General features: G+C 40.2%; 2 protein-coding genes across 4 annotated transcripts in view; one reads left to right on the forward strand and one right to left on the reverse strand.

The window, feature by feature from the left end:
• LOC136448543 (Golgi-specific brefeldin A-resistance guanine nucleotide exchange factor 1-like) overlaps positions 1-3,338 on the reverse strand; it is a 55,132-nt gene extending 51,794 nt beyond the window's left edge. For all 3 annotated transcript variants that reach the window (XM_066448146.1, XM_066448147.1, XM_066448149.1), the window contains exons 1-2: positions 3,034-3,338; positions 598-704 (exon numbers count right to left, since the gene is read on the reverse strand). In XM_066448146.1, the coding sequence (XP_066304243.1) occupies positions 598-699 (102 nt within the window). In that variant the 5' untranslated portion in view covers positions 700-704; positions 3,034-3,338. The remainder of the gene's footprint in view (positions 1-597; positions 705-3,033) is intronic.
• The window catches only part of LOC136448544 (pituitary homeobox x), an 83,124-nt gene that overhangs the window by 3,919 nt on the left and 63,114 nt on the right, over positions 1-16,091 (forward strand). The window lies entirely within an intron of this gene.

Raw genomic sequence — 16,091 nt, forward strand, 5'->3', positions numbered from 1 at the left:
GTTACAAATTTGATACCGTAGTCACAGGGTCTAAGTTGTGGGTTACTATTCCATGATTACAATTCCAAACTACCCTGATAATTGTCTGGAAAAAAACAACGTTGAGCAGTTTGATTTTGAATTTGATCACTTAATCTTTTGAAAATTAAATACCTGATATTGGCACACACCACTTCCTTTTCATTTCATATTTTCTTTGATATTAAGATCAAAATTTTAAGATTCTGGAAAGATTCTAGATGGCTAGCAAAATAAATGTCTTTGTTGTTACTAATGATGTTAATAAATATGAAATCAAAGAGTTGATATGATTTCTTAACTTTTCCCTTCTTCCTTGCAATTTGTACAGTATCAAGCTTTGCCCTGTAAGCAATTTAAAGTTGGTGCCAAAAGACTACCTTGGCAGGGAGAGGGTTAAATGTAATGTTTCCTTTAATAAGATGAGCATCATGCCAACCAAATTCCTGGGTTGGCATGATGTTTAACCTTTTACCTGCTACCTTGTCCTGTAACCAATAGCAATTTGTTGCCAAAAGGCTACCTTGGCAGAGTAAGACAGTAGGTTAAATGAAGAGATCAGTAAGAGGTTCTGTATACCTGATGGCTGTGTGAAGTCCATCTGGAGTTCCTCCTGATGGCTGTTACCAGTACCGAGATCTCCCCCTGGATGATGTAGATACCGTTACTTGGCACCGGCATGGTTCCTGCAGAAGGAACAAGACAAAATCTTTGTCATTACATGTAAAAGGTAACACAGTCATTTTCAGCTGATACTTTTTCAAGTAGCTAGTGGTAGTGCAATATAGCTTCGCTATGGCAATATGGCTCGCGTTTTTTTACCAAGAATACAGGGTCACCCGTACTCTTCTTGATGAATGTGTTGGGTTCATTTTGACGCTTGAGGCTAATGCCTAAAGCTTCCTCATACACGGGGCTGCCAGATTTGATATTTTGTACCTGTAATTATTAGATTTTTGCTGTATCATACAGGTACGGCAGTCCTATATAGGGATGCAGCCTTAGCTTATTTCTCCAAGTCAGAGATAAATATACCTGTTCAAAGTAACTGACAGTCAATGAGGATTATAGATTCCCAGGTAGATTCAATTTTACCTTGTAAGTAACAAGTTCATTGGTTTCCCTTAGGATCCCACAATAGGACAGGGTAATGCAATTACCCAGCTGGCCAATCAAATTGGGGCAGCACACTACATGTAATATCATTGAATTGTGCCATTCGATGACAACGCCACTTATGACATGACTATAGCATGCCCAGATGAGAATAAGAGACATCAGAACCGGACGTTCGACTGCAGTACTATAGAAAGCTGAAAGGATGTTCAAACTAGTCCTTCATTTTCTCACACCTACCCACATACTTAATTAGTTAATATCACAAAGATTTCTTCACAATTTCTTGTGTTAGTGCATGTTTTCCACAATCAAACACAGATGGCAGCAAAATATAACCTTCTTGACAAAGGTAATTAAGAATCATTACACATAATTCATAGTTTCACATCCCTATTTGTTAATGGAAGAGCCCTGAGGTCAGAGGTTATCGTATAAGATGTACAACATGTAATTTACATATTTGATGACAGAAATTGTTCAGACATCTGTGACAGGTCCCACAGGCTCAAAGCCTTCTATAGCTGAATAATTCCGTCTCCAACAACAGTCACAGTCATTGTTTATGTTGGACCCCAATACGGGCTGTTTTGTTGTGAGTTCTTAGCAGCTGGTGCACAATAAAGCAATGGCTCCAGTCTACTCCTCTGTTGGCTTCACTGCCAAATACTGTAAATGTATGTACGTCCGTTTAGATTTTATTGCGAGTGTTTGCAGTGGTTTGCCAGAGCACTATAGTCTCATACTCCTACAGTGTTAGACAAAAATGTTTGCGTTAGTTTTAAGTTCGTGGTGGAATGGTCGCCGCGAAAACTGCGAACATAAAACCACCCCGAACATTTCTGCATTTGCATTAGTCTGGCTCCTGTAAGTAGAGAAATCATTGGCATTCAGATATTTGGGAGACCAGTTTAGCTCACTCACGAGCTCTTCCTCCTCTGGTCATGACAGAGGCAGGGTTGCTAACCACTGGACAACGCACATTACTGTATTGAGCTCAGAGTCATACTGTCCTCTGTAACAGCATTGGGACATGTTTCAAACAGGCATTTGAAAGTTTGATCCCTGTTAGTGTTACCCTGCTTCTGAAAAATATTTGATACCTGAAATATTGTAACTCAAAGCCAATCAGAGCTCTCGCATATAATTCACCTGAATATCTAAATGCCAATTGTTACTGTATTGATAAACTCGAGCTAGACTATTCAGTATTTGAGCCTGAGTATTTGGCAAGGTAAGCGATCAGAGGAGCAAACCAAAGCCACAATATAGGATGGCTACCAGGCTATCTAAATCTTGCTTTCTGTACGAATTGTATGATGACCCCTTAAACTTTGGTCATAGTCCAAAGACCAGCTATTGACCAGACAAGACCACAGTTTACCTTGTTCCTGCATGTACACAAAAAACCATAGCTTTTAAACACTTCAAGTACATGTTAGCCTGCTCAGAAATAGAGCTAGGGTCACGTGGCATGATGATCAATTCAAATATATGGTTGGTAATTTCTTATTTGGTTGATAAGTAACTTTAATAAGCTCGAGTTGGCAATGATAAAGTCATAAATATTTCATACATATTTCGGTGCAACTGCAAGTATACCATCATTATCAATTTTCTCTGATGTAAAACAGATCTATATGTTTTTTTGCAGACAAACAGAACAAAGCTAGACTGTTTGTGTCGTCAGAGAAATATGAAAACATAAGTGATATATATTAGTGGGCCACCGCCCCCCTCCCCAACCCTCCTCATACATGACGTAGCTAGCTGGGTCCAAGTGCCACATCGACAATACCGCGTTGTCAATCGCACCATGTTGATCATCACTCCAAACACGCCACACACACAACAAACCGTTCACACAATCCCACAAACATGCCAGGAAGAAAATACCACCTTAAATATCTGTCCACGAAGACGAAAACCAGGCGACGATCTCTTCTAGTGCCCCATCCAAGATGGCCGCCACTTGCTAACCCAGTCCGGCGATCCGATCTTTAGCCGCGAATTTCCGCCAGGAACTCCCAGACTGGAACGATTCAAAGTGGCAGAACTCTTCTCTAGGACATTATATATTCTGGCATCGCTGTAATATTAGGTATACTAATTGGAAAGACCGGAAAAAAGAGCGATTTTAGACGGGAAAAGGTTGAATGGGGCCTAAGTAGTGACGTGGAGTGCGCATGTGCTGAAGCCGGTACGTGACGTCATGTTGGATGGGGACCACCGTGGTGAATTATGGGACAGCAGGTGGGTGAAATTTGAACAGAAAAACAAAAACAAATAAACAAAAGAAAATCAAAAATAATTTCCAAGTAAGAAGGTTCTTTCCAGTGGTTCACGTATTTTTCCGTAGGATGAGAGAATGGAGAAAAAAAGCTGACCAAATGACGTGTGAAATGTACGTAAAACACTGAGCCGCACCTTACATCTGCTTGGAGATTGAGTCGAAAACAGATACTAGTATTTGGTTCCAAACTCACCGCACATGAAAAAGCAACTTTATTGCAATATCGTTTCTACTAAGTATTATTTGTTTTGAATATTTATCAGATTTACTTTTTTGCACAACGTGATTGACCTATGTAATGTTTACTAATATTTTGAAGAAGTCACCATGTAACTACATGCACTCAACTTGACAAAGGAAAGAAAATTGTGTAAACGTCCAAGTTAAACGTTGCTAATTGGTCAAAAGAAATGAAAAAAATCTTTAACTAAACAGCACAGGTAGTATTTTGAGAAAGCAGTTTTGAAGCGCATTTCCGAAAACTTCAACATCAGTTCAATGTTCATCATCGTAGATGGTCTATTGATATAATACATGGATCATACTCCAAATAACATATCACATATCACACCAATAATAAAGTTGCCATGAACGATATGCCAAATGAGAGGAAGACGTGACGTCGCGCATTTGGAGGGGTTGACGTAGGTAGACTTCGCCCAAGTTTTTGTGTGACCAAATTAAATATATGTTTTGAAGCACAACTTTTCAAATGATAAGTGAAAAATATCGGAAATTAAGCACACTGAAGAAATGACAGGAACTGTATTAAACATACTGGGTAAGGATTTTATTGTTTTGTAACTATTTGTTTATTTATTCTTTTTTACCGACGTGATCCAACAAATACATTTTAGCAATGTAAAACAACTGAAATGCACCAGCTATCTGGTATTTTCAACACTCATATTGTCATCATACAGATATACATTGTACAGGCACGTGTATATTGATAAACTGAACAAAGAAGTACAATGTTCACTACACATTCTTACATCAATTATTCAAAGCCCCCATCTTAACAGAATGTGGAACTCTGCTTTGAATCTCACCACTCAGATGTCAGATTGAAAATATTATGTCCCTTCCCAGCGGCCAACAAAAAAAACAGGGTTGGCTGTTTTTTTTCTAGGGACGGTCGGATAACCGGAAACACAGCATTTTTTCTTTGGCCTTACGGCCTTATTTGACCTCTGATGTCCAAAAAATGCTATCCATTTGAAAATGTGTAGTTGAGCAACCTAAGTTACGTCATTTTGAACCGATGGCGATGTCATTTTGTCAGGCTGTTGTTTGTACTGTTTGCAATTTTGTTTGTCTAACAGCAATAGTGGAATATCAGCTGAACAATCGACATATCAAAGGAACCCTACCGGCCTTTTGCTCACAGTGTCATCGGTCAACATTTCAGGTAAGGGTTTGTTGAAATATAATTAGCGTAGTCTGACGTAAACTTCGGTGATCTAAATGTAAGAAAAACGCCGGGAGAGTATTTGAAAAAAGTTATGGCGTTTGACTAAATGAGAGATACCGACGTGGGAGCGATGGGATGGGCGTGAAAATAAGTCGTCGAGAGTACAGCATCAGAAATTGAATCTTAGTGCACATAGGTGTAACGTTGGGTAACATAAATTCGCGGGGTACTTAAATTCGGGATTTTTCGAAAATGGGGTGTTTAGGGATATGTGCTAGATGCAACATCAGTAATACCGCTAGAAATGCAAACTTGACAGACTAACGCATCCAGAACACTGTCTGAAAAGCTTCGATAACCATGCATTAGAAGTTGGCTACGTCAAAAACTCTCCGTCCCTTATTGTCACAGTCTGAGGGCTTCGTGGGAGAATTATATGTACATAGTTGTTCGCTGGTTTATAAGACAAATGTCACATCCGCTTCCTGCTAAACACAATTATTTACAATACAACTTATTAGAATCTCTTTTGCTAACCTACAACTGGACTCTAAGTGTGATTAATCATCAAAACGCCTCTTTGTTGCTACAACCAATGGCTACGGCACTACGGTGAATTTTCCCGCCGCCATATTCGTTACCCAGAATCCTGCTATTCGGCAGACGACAAACGTTTGCGAGGAACACTTTTTTGTCTAAATGTTGTGTGTGATAGTGGACTGATGGCGATATTTTCCTCAAAGTTTGCTCTTAGCACAAGCAGAAACACATGGACATAGTAGTATTGCCATTTCTACGGCATCCAGCTAACGCCCCGATGAATAATGTACAAATTTCCATGACGGTGGGGGTGAACTTTGAGTGACGTTCTACCGACTCAACACACGGGTTGTTCCCGAAGGCCTGATGCGTGCGGTACGGCCGTTTTTTCGTGTATTTTTTTTACTTGGACACGTCTATATCCATAGCACTCTCCTCAAGCCAAGGATGGAACGAATAGCTGCTGTATAAAATGTGATTAGCGGTAAGATATTCAAGACGAATATTCTCTCCCGAATTAATGTGCCCCCCTGTCCGACAGCACCGTCATTGTACGTGCGGCGGACGGTAGTTTCAAGTTGAAATATTATGGTGTCAGCACGACTAGAGACAAAATCTACCATATATATGATTAGTGCAAAGATAGGACATGATACTGACAGAATAATAGAAAAAAAGGATGGTTTATTGTTCTGCTAGATTGATTTCAGTCAACCATTATCGGAAAAATCCCGAATTTATGTTACCCAACGTTACTCTTTGCGGCAAACGTTAGTGTCAAGTCGTTTACTATTAGTACAGCAATGTTTGATACTAGTCGAATGTTGGTTTCTTTGAGGGGGGTCGTCTCACAGATTAATAGACTGAGTTGCAGGCGGAGCGAAAAGAATTATTGGGTGGGGAGGGATGTTGTAGAATCATAGAATAAACGACATGCATGGCGATGATATCATGAAACGGTAATGAAATTAGAAATAAAATGCTGCAAAGGAGCCTAGCCTTCAAGAATAAAAGCAAGATTCGAGAATAAATGCAAGCTGGAAATATCTGAGTACTGTTTCAAACAGTAGTAGGTTGGGAAGATAGTTTGCGTGAAAAATATTCATGCCCACACAAGCCAAATTTGGATTTGTTACGAGATCTGTGCTTCCAATTTCTTTAGGTTTTGAAAAACTCGTCGAAAACAATTTGCATCTAAACGAAACCAAAGTTATATATTTTTTTTCAGTTCATTTCAAAGTGAATTATATCCATTCAACAAATGCTTTATTTGTATATCGTCAGCCATGTACTGTCACAGAAAAAACAAGAGTCTTAGGACCCAAAATCTCCATGAAACTTTGTTTTTCCATTAAACCAGTTCCCCCCATTCTATATCGCTCAATGGTATGACCCACACTGGCCGGGCAAGGGGAGAAGTGGCTATAAATAGCTACTGACCTAGATAAGAGACCAAACAGATGGTGCGACCTCAAAGCCCGCAATAGAGTAGATATTCCTCATTACTTATGCAAATTCAGTACGAATTTGCATAATTAGCACTTCAGTTTGTACATCTCTGTCCAACCTACCTGCATATCAAATAACATGAAAATCTGTCGCTCCTTTCTTCAGTTATTCTCCTTTGAATATTTTGACAAACACGCCATTGCAGTTCCAGTGACACATACCATGGGGCCCAAAATCGACCTTGACCTTTCTCCTCCCAGCACCTACCCACATACCAAATATCATTTCAATCCATCCACACGTTCTTCAGTTATGCTGATTTTAAGCGTCCGGTGACACATACATACACACACGGTGATACAAACATACACACACGCGCACACACACGCAAACACACTAACATCGCATGATTTGCACTTCAGTGTGTACATCTCTGTCCAACCTACCTGCGTACCAAATAACATGAAAATCTGTTGTTCCTCTCTTCAGTTATACCCCTTTAGAACATTTTTACAAATAGGCCATTGCAGTTCCAGGGACACAAACCAGGGGGCCCAAAATCGACCTTGACCATTCTCCTCCCAGCGCATACCCACATACCAAATATCATTACAATCCATCTACACGTTCTACAGTTATGCTGACTTTAAGCATCCGACGACACCCATGCAAACGATTTACCTCCTTACTTATGCAAATTCGGTCTCATTTGCATAGTTTGCACTTAAGTGTGTGCAACTTGGTCTAACCTACCTGTGTACTAAAGAACATGACGATCTGTCGATCCACTCTTCAGTTCTTCTACATTGAAGATTTTAACAAATACGCCATTGCAGTTCCAGTCACACATGCCAGGGGGCCCAAAATCGACCTTGATCTTCCTCCTTCTAACATCCACCCACATACTAAAAATCATTTCAATCCATGTACAGGTTCTACAGTTATGGTGACTTTAAGCGTCCGGTGACACATACATACACACAAACACCAAACGCAAGCAAAACAGTATCTCCATGAAAAAGCCTTTTTTCATGGAGATAATAACAAAGAATCGAGTACACTCGAAATTCCCACCGGTTTCACGTGGCATGAGTCCGGTGCAGTCCAAGCAGTTCGGTCGCTAGAGGTCCTCGTGACACCGACAAAGTGAAACTGACCCATTCTGACCACCTCAAGTCTGTGGCCTTAAATTTTACTAAGGCTAAAGAACGAAGTTAGTTTGCCAAGGCAGTATTTTGCTCTATCTCGTAATACTAGTATCTCATGGCCCAGTGGCTAAGCGAAATATTACGCTGTCATTTTGAGAAGTTTACTCGTACGTTAGTATGAGATGTGTGTTCAATCTTTCTTTAGCCACATGCGCTGTCAGAAGGTGGTATGGGTTAGGCATTTCTTGTACCTAACCCTGTCGGACCGCACAATAATAAGTTAGACAGTTAGGTAAGAACTGGACGCAGTCCGTAATCCTGGCTTGGATGCACTCTTCCTCCATGGCCACTAGAGGTCGCTTTCCGACAACACACTGGCTTACACCACACGATATGACGATAACCTTTCAACATATCGCCACTCCGTCTTTACTATGTTACAGATTGTGTGCGTACGTATGTTAGCTTTCTTTCTACTGAAGCAACACATGATTCTGGACACAAATGCCGTTGTTCCTAGGCTATATAACACTTAAACCGAGTATTTGAAAGGTGATTTGGGCGTTAGAATTCTGGAAAACCGAAAAAGCTCTGTTTCATACTGTCGTCTAGTTTTTGTGTGTTTCTGCTGTTTTTGTAACATTTGCCTTTTAGTGTCAATAACGAAACCTTAAAGAAAAAGAGAGAGGAGAGTAATCTTTAACAACTTAACTCGTCCTGAGGTTTACCAATTGAAACCATTTACTATTTTGAAATATGTATTCAAGTTGTTAGAGTGTTTATTTCTACCAGGTCGCAAACTGTACTCCATGGCCATCTTACTCCTCTGGTATGTTATCTGTCCATTTGGCCAATTTCTAACAATTTCCAGCGACAGGTGGCGCCTGGTAGAGGCTAAGAGTGTTCCCAATGAAGCTAAAGCCTAGGTTACACATAGCCGAACATGGCCTCCCGACTCTCCCCCGACCATGTTTGGAGTGATTCGGGAGTGATTCGGGAGCTAGCTCGGTTGGCGTTCGGCCGAGTCGGCTGGCGTTCGGCTGAGTCGGCTGGTGTTCGGCTGCGCCAGCCGAATGCTTTGAAAATTTCAAAACATTCGGCTCTGGACGGAGGGTCTGAAATGGGTCGGCTGGTGTTCGGCTGGTGTTCGGCGCGGTCGGCTAGTGCTCGGCTGGTATTCGGGATTGAGTCAGTAGTAAAATTAGAACCTTAACCACGCCAGAAACACTACTGACTTACTCCCAACTAGTTTCCAACCTACCCATAACTCACCCCAAGGCCGTAGACAAAACTCTGCTAACTAATTCTCAACCAAGTGACTACTATCGGAACGTGGGCGAATCACCCCCGACCTTCACACGACCAAAAACAAAGAAGAACACTAAAAGCAGTATTAAAGCTAGCCATGATCCGAATTCGATCTCTCGGTGATGTTAACAACATAATAGAATGGATTATTTTGATTAAAACCGAAAATGACCCCTCTTTTGAAAGTCACTGAATATGTCCATTTAAATTCGTGAGAGGGTCTGCAATCGGTCGGGGTTTAGTCAGGAGAGATTCGGCAGTCTGCGGCTAGAGGTCGGGATGGTTGGGAGTAAGCTAGAAAGCATTCGGGGCCCATTCGGGAGTAATTCGTGTACTGGTTAGGAGATGATCGGCGCATCTTCGGCGCATGTTCGGCGCCAAAGATAGGCGTGGCCCAAAAACTGGTCAGAATGCTCCCGAATTACCGCCGACCTGAGTCGGCTAGCGTTCGGGAGCCATGTTCGGCTATGTGTAACCTAGGCTTAAGAGTGTTCACAATGAAGCTATTCACAATGTATGAAGAAGACACAAAAATAAAAGTGTTCCTCCTGTGTATACTTAAAACGACTGCAACAAGTGCTGTTCTAGATCTATCATGATGCAATTTTTCCCCAACAACGAGGAAGCATTTACAAACTTAACAAACTTTTTAAAAGAACCAAAACTTTGATAACCTTGAGTGGGGACGACTGACAAGGAAGGGGTCAGTGTCTCCCCATGTAGATCGTGTACCCCTCACCACTCGCACCGGCGTAAGACCATAAACCGGCCGGTGGAAAGCTAGCTCCCTACCAAGGACACTCGAAAGTGGTTCTGTGACCTTTTCGTCGCTCACAACTCCCGTGTAGTGCCATTGTCGGATCAAGGCCCTCAAACCCCGGTTTGATCCCGTAAAGTAGAGAGAGAAGGCGACGTGTGGGGGAATATGGCCGCTCTACGCACCTTACCATCAATTTGAGGATATAGGACCCTCGTGCACGTGTTTCGGACTAGCGGGTTTTTATCCCCTACTTTTCTTCTCCGTATTCATTTTTATCCTACAGAGACGAAAAATGTATTTTAGAGATAGAGATTATCACATGGCTTTGCTCGGGAGAGACGCAGAAGCGACCGGACTGTGCACTTTTATGTGACCTTGCTATAGCCAGGATACGGGGGAAGTTGAACTCTAAAGTCACTTATAGTCTATAAAAGTACAAAGGAATCTACATCAGTCGGCAAATTAAGAAAAGACAGTGATGAGTTGAACGTGACCTTCGTCTTGTAACACAGGAGCAGAATATACTACTATCTATCGGGATCTCTATACCGCTAGAATCGTCCATTTTTCCAGATTCCAATCTCTGACTTGACATATATATACTTTCAGTTGAGTGCGCTCTTGTTTTGTACATTTGTATGATTTGAAAATAAAAATACAAACTAGAGTACACAGTAATAACTGGAAAGAGTTACATCGACTTGAATATAGAAACTGATACTTGAAGAAATAGGAATGTCAACAGTCAGTAACAAAGCGTCAAAAAGGGACATGAAAAATAGAGTTTGAGCCAAACATCGTATATTTGTCTCATAAAATGATTTTTTTCAAAATTTGTCGTTATCGTGGTTTACTTAGAAGAGAGACGGAAAAAACGTAACAACACAAATGTGTTGCACTCTGAAAGAAAGGAATTTGCCTGTTTTGCATTTTTCACACCTTACATGTGCTGTGGGCGCGGGAAACAACCCCAATAAAATTCGCTACTGGCCTTTCTTCAGTTCACTACCAACACGCGGTCTCTCTCGCAAACAAGTCATTTTTTGTGTCTCCCGTTCAAAATACGTCCACACAAGCCAACAGAGACGTTACTGGTGCTGTTGAGACCACCAAAAGACGGTATCAGCAAGGTAGGCCTAAAAATTAACAAACACTGCTAAGTTTGATGTTGTTTGTTGTTGTTTGATATGCCGCCATGTTTTTTTGGAGTCGTCAACAGATGAACATAACGGGATCTTCGTAGTAGCAGATGTCGCATTCTACCACTCAACTCCGTCGATATTTTACAAATCCTGACAGATTTTCGGTAAAAGCACAGCTTTTGGGACAATGTTTCATCCTGGCAGCTGCTACGGAACAGTTAAATTCGGGGGATTTGTGGTTTCATATTGAGAAAAATTCTAAGTGAGTGAGTCTTTCTACTGACACGTGCCACAACTTGTTACATGGTCAAATGGGGTCTTTGTTCTACTAACTATATAGAACCTGATAGTACGTTTGGGTCGAATTGCGCAGTTTTTGTGCAGAATCAGGGGGTTTGCTCCGTATAGGCTCGGCATATAGGTTCTTTTCGTGATCTTGAAAATATATTTCGAACGAAGACACACGTCTAGGCTAGCCGGCGACACCTTAGGTAATTTATGGTCCTGGTCCTGGTCATGGATAGGCTCTTCCAGAATCCGGGGGTAATACTGCAAAACATGAACAATCTGCCAAATAGGGCGAATAACTTGCCAGCCATAGAGTCGTGTTTTACTACTTCACAGTAGCCCAGAGACTACTGCTAGTTACCGAGTCATTCCTTTTTTATATTATACATTATCAGTACATCGTTATATGATTTCATTAGTCAGCGATACAAACTATAGTAATCTCACAAACCCAACATTTTCAATGTCGAGCACGTCTTGTTTGTAAAAATTACATTGTCTTCTTAGTTGTTTTGTTTTCTCTCTTTTCCCACAAATTGTTAGCTCTGACCAAGGCCTAGGAGGTCGAGACTATCCCGAACAAACAACAAACAACAACACCGACAACTCGGATATATTTTTCTATTCGAATTCTGTCTCTCACCATTTGAAGCCTTTGATCTCTAGCTAACCCTTCCCGTATATTTCCACATGAAAACTCACCGGTATAAGACCGGTATATTTGAAAGCCGGACAACTGTTTGAGGAGTATATTGCACCGCATGTATATGAATTAAGCTATGTGCAAGATGAAAGGGCGATTTGTCCTTTTTATTCTGCCAAAGAATAATCAGTACCAGGAAAAACAGTTTTCCGAAGCTAAAAACCAGACTTATTGACCTATTTTTTTAACAATGTAGTCTTTAGAGTTTGATGCATTATTTTGTTTGACGCCTTTGCTTTGTAATATTGAAATATGTTTGATTGAAATATCAAAAACTGGAACAATTTTACAATATTCTTTCACGCCTGTTTTATTATACAACAAAGGCATTTCATGTACGTAGAGCGCTCTTGTGCTATTTTATGCCCTTGGTAACGTTTACGTTAATAACTGAGTAGCGAATTTTTAAAAGAAGACGCGAAAATCCTTAGATCTTACGGTGACTCCCTTTTCTTCTCCTTTTCGTCTTGGGTTATCTTCAAGGAAAGTTTGGGAGGGAGAAACACAACATTCGGAGACTTTTTACGTTCTCTGATACACAACTCACAACTATTAAGAATAGCAAAAGGATAAATTGGATCGGAGAATGTCGCGATCTTGCCTCCTAACATCTACTTTGAGAATTTGCTCACATCTATATATTGTAAACGTCACAATGGTGTTGTAGTGGGTGTGGCCGTTACCAAGGCAACACATGTCCTATCCTACACATTGCTTTTCTTCTCCGTTCTATTGTTTATTCCTTATCTTTTGTTGTTTTTTATGTAGCGCAAGAAATTGAACGTATACATAAACGTTTCATACTGATCGTTTAGCTTAAATAAACCTTCGTTTTTGATACACCTTTCTCGATAGTTGCTCTAGTTTTAAAAGCTATTTGTTCGCTTGAAATTAGAACAAACTCGAGTTGTTGCATGAAGTTTCAAGTTACTACCTTAACAACGAATGAGTCGAAAGCAGCCCCCCTCCCCCATAACTACTTTATACACTCCGTCGGTATGACATCCATGTATTTTCACACGGTGGACGGATATTGTTACGCGCCGCACCCAGCTGTCCCGTACTGTTTATTTTCCTTGTTCCTGACGTAGGAATGGCGGTAATCTCTCTATTCAGCCGACCCGAGCTACCTTTGTGTCCGTCCTGAATGGTGTGTATCTTGTAGAGTGGGTGGGAACCGCTACAGATAAACAACACAGGTGTACAAGTCACGCTATTATAAACCTCGCCAACGTGACGGTATGTACAGGAAAATACACTTCATTTACTAGATTTAATGTATTTATATTTAAGACATTCTGAAGGTAAAGAGAGAATCGGGAATATTGATAAATCAAGGATTTGAGAAAGGATTGGCTTTTAGTCCGATAGTTTAGAAGGAAAGACTGAAAACGCCTCGCGTTTGTGTTGGTAACCGTTCAGAGATTGTTTATTAAAGCGCAATATCCAGGTAAACAATGGAGGAAGGCCGGGCTAACTTCGTCAATGCGTAGGAAAATCCCGGAGAATTAGCCATTGTTGGCCGTATTTATCCACGTAATGAAATGACAGAATGGTTGTGGGTTTAGGGAGGACGGTGGATGTATGTATGTATAGATGGTGGGAGTGAGAAAGAGGGTTGGGTTGCGATGTTTTTGGAAAGAGATCGTATTTCTCGTTTTTCTTTCTAATCATCACGAAGAGTATGCGATTCATCTTGGCATAGAATTGACAATCAAGGGACAATCTCCAAGCAGATATAAGGAGCCAGCTCATTCTTACCATGTTTTTGCGGCATTTAGTAGGCGTCTTTCTAGTGGTTTATATTTGTTTGCCATTTACTTTACTACGAGTACTCTTCCTAAAATGCAGCAAATCACGCACATGAACACACGTGTAAAAACCAGATCCAGACCCTTACATCTGCTTGGAGATTACCAATGTATATAGAGAGTGGACATGAAATTAGTCATATATGAAACAGCCATGCTCAAGAAACGTATTGCTGAAGAGCGTGTCACCCATTTTGGGGCGAAACTTAACAATATTGTTTTGGGAAGCATTTTTATACACAACAAGATTTGTTGGTATCTCCATCAAAAATGAATAAAACAGTCTGTAAAACAGTCTTCTGCATTTACTTGCCATACAGATATTTTTACAACGACATCATATACCAATGAGTCATTCAATTATTGTAAAGAATTCAAAGATAGTACTGTACACTATTCGATGATAATTCCAAACTGAAAACTCTGATATGCTCGTTCTCATTTAAATGTACACATTTTGTAATCTCCGTTACCGATTGAAATAAGACGTTCCTGGCATTAGGATATGCCACATATAAGATGTCAAACTGTAGTTTTTATGACGACTTAAAACTTTTCTAGCTTTTAAAAACAGCATTTTGGTACCTTATATGTGGCTTATCTTAATGCCAGAAACGTCTTACTTCTAACGGTAACGGAAATTACAAAATGTGTACATTTAAATGAGAACGAGCGAATATGGGAACGTTTTTACAACGTTTCTTTGCATTTTGTTATGAAGTTAACCTTGAAAACAGCAGGAAATTAGATTGATTTATGTTAATCTCTTCAGGATGATTATTGACAAGTACACCTGTGAAATATAATAGAAACCAGCACTCTGCAATCGCCTTAATCGTGGTAAAGAAAAACAAGTTAACAAAGTTTGTATTTAGGTGGAGCCCTTTTCACTGGATGGAGACCACGTGGAACGACCAAAGTTAGATTTGTATAACCTATGACTGTATAATTGGTAGATGGTCGATGATGTAGAAGTATTGTTAAAAAGACAACAAACACACAAAACTTACCAATTTCAAACAAGTGCGTTTCTTTATCAATGAAATTCGTTTGAACATCTTTTCAGAGTCACCGCCTCCCTGCAAAGGGGTATATCTGAATAGATTTGATAAGGTATTGGTTTGCGCGGACGCCTCTTATGCCGCCCCTTTTCTTTTTCATGTATGCATAAGTATATATCTAAATATGTGTACTTCCCTTGGAGTCCCTCTATTCTTTTTATAGATTTGTTCTCTCACTAGCATGTATCTATTGATAATCATCAACATGTCGGATTCATATTGTTGATATTATTTACGTCCAACGTTATCAATTTTCCGAATCCCACCATACTTCAAATATTGGTAACACCTTGGAAATATAAAAGGCCCGCTGAATCACACGTCCTCTGTACACTGAGCTTGTATAGAGCGATCGAAATTGAATTTTCTTCAATTGTCCTATCTGCTTTTAGGGTTTTACCGTAACAAGGTTTTTGTTCCGGTTTTCGACAAGAGAAATCCAATAAGGTTGGGGCCCGTTAAACCGATTATTCAGCGTAGCGAAACGTAGTTTTACTCTTTTTGTTGTGGTCTGAAACGGATTGTCACAAGTCGCTAAAGCGTTGGACTGTGCGTGTGGTTTTAAGTTAGGCAAAGCTAGATAAAGAACGTATAAACTAGTAACGAACGTAATGCTAGTCGATGTTATATCCATTGGAATCTTGTACTTTTTTTTACTTTTTTTTGAGGGGGGGGAGTCTAAATTGCATAATTGGTGTGGCCGCCATTTTACCGAACTTCGACAAAGCCTTGTGATGTGACGTTATGTTGTAACATATAACAATGTAATCAAATTAACATATCAGCCAACGCCTTACTAGGTGTTCTTGAATGAAGGACTGATTACATTAATATTTGACCTTCATGATCTTTGAAGAGGAAGGACAGCAAACAGGTCCGGCCGTAGAATACACATGTCTTCTTGTTATACGATTACAATCTACACATGCTTAGACAAGTCATTTCTATTTCTCGTATTTTTCTGCAGGCTGCAAAGCCAATTCAAAGTCTAAGATTTATATATTTATTGTTTCTGCTATAAATGAGAATTAAGAAATGGC

This window comes from Branchiostoma lanceolatum, chromosome 14 (assembly GCF_035083965.1).
Source record: "Branchiostoma lanceolatum isolate klBraLanc5 chromosome 14, klBraLanc5.hap2, whole genome shotgun sequence".
Lineage (NCBI taxonomy): Eukaryota > Metazoa > Chordata > Leptocardii > Amphioxiformes > Branchiostomatidae > Branchiostoma > Branchiostoma lanceolatum.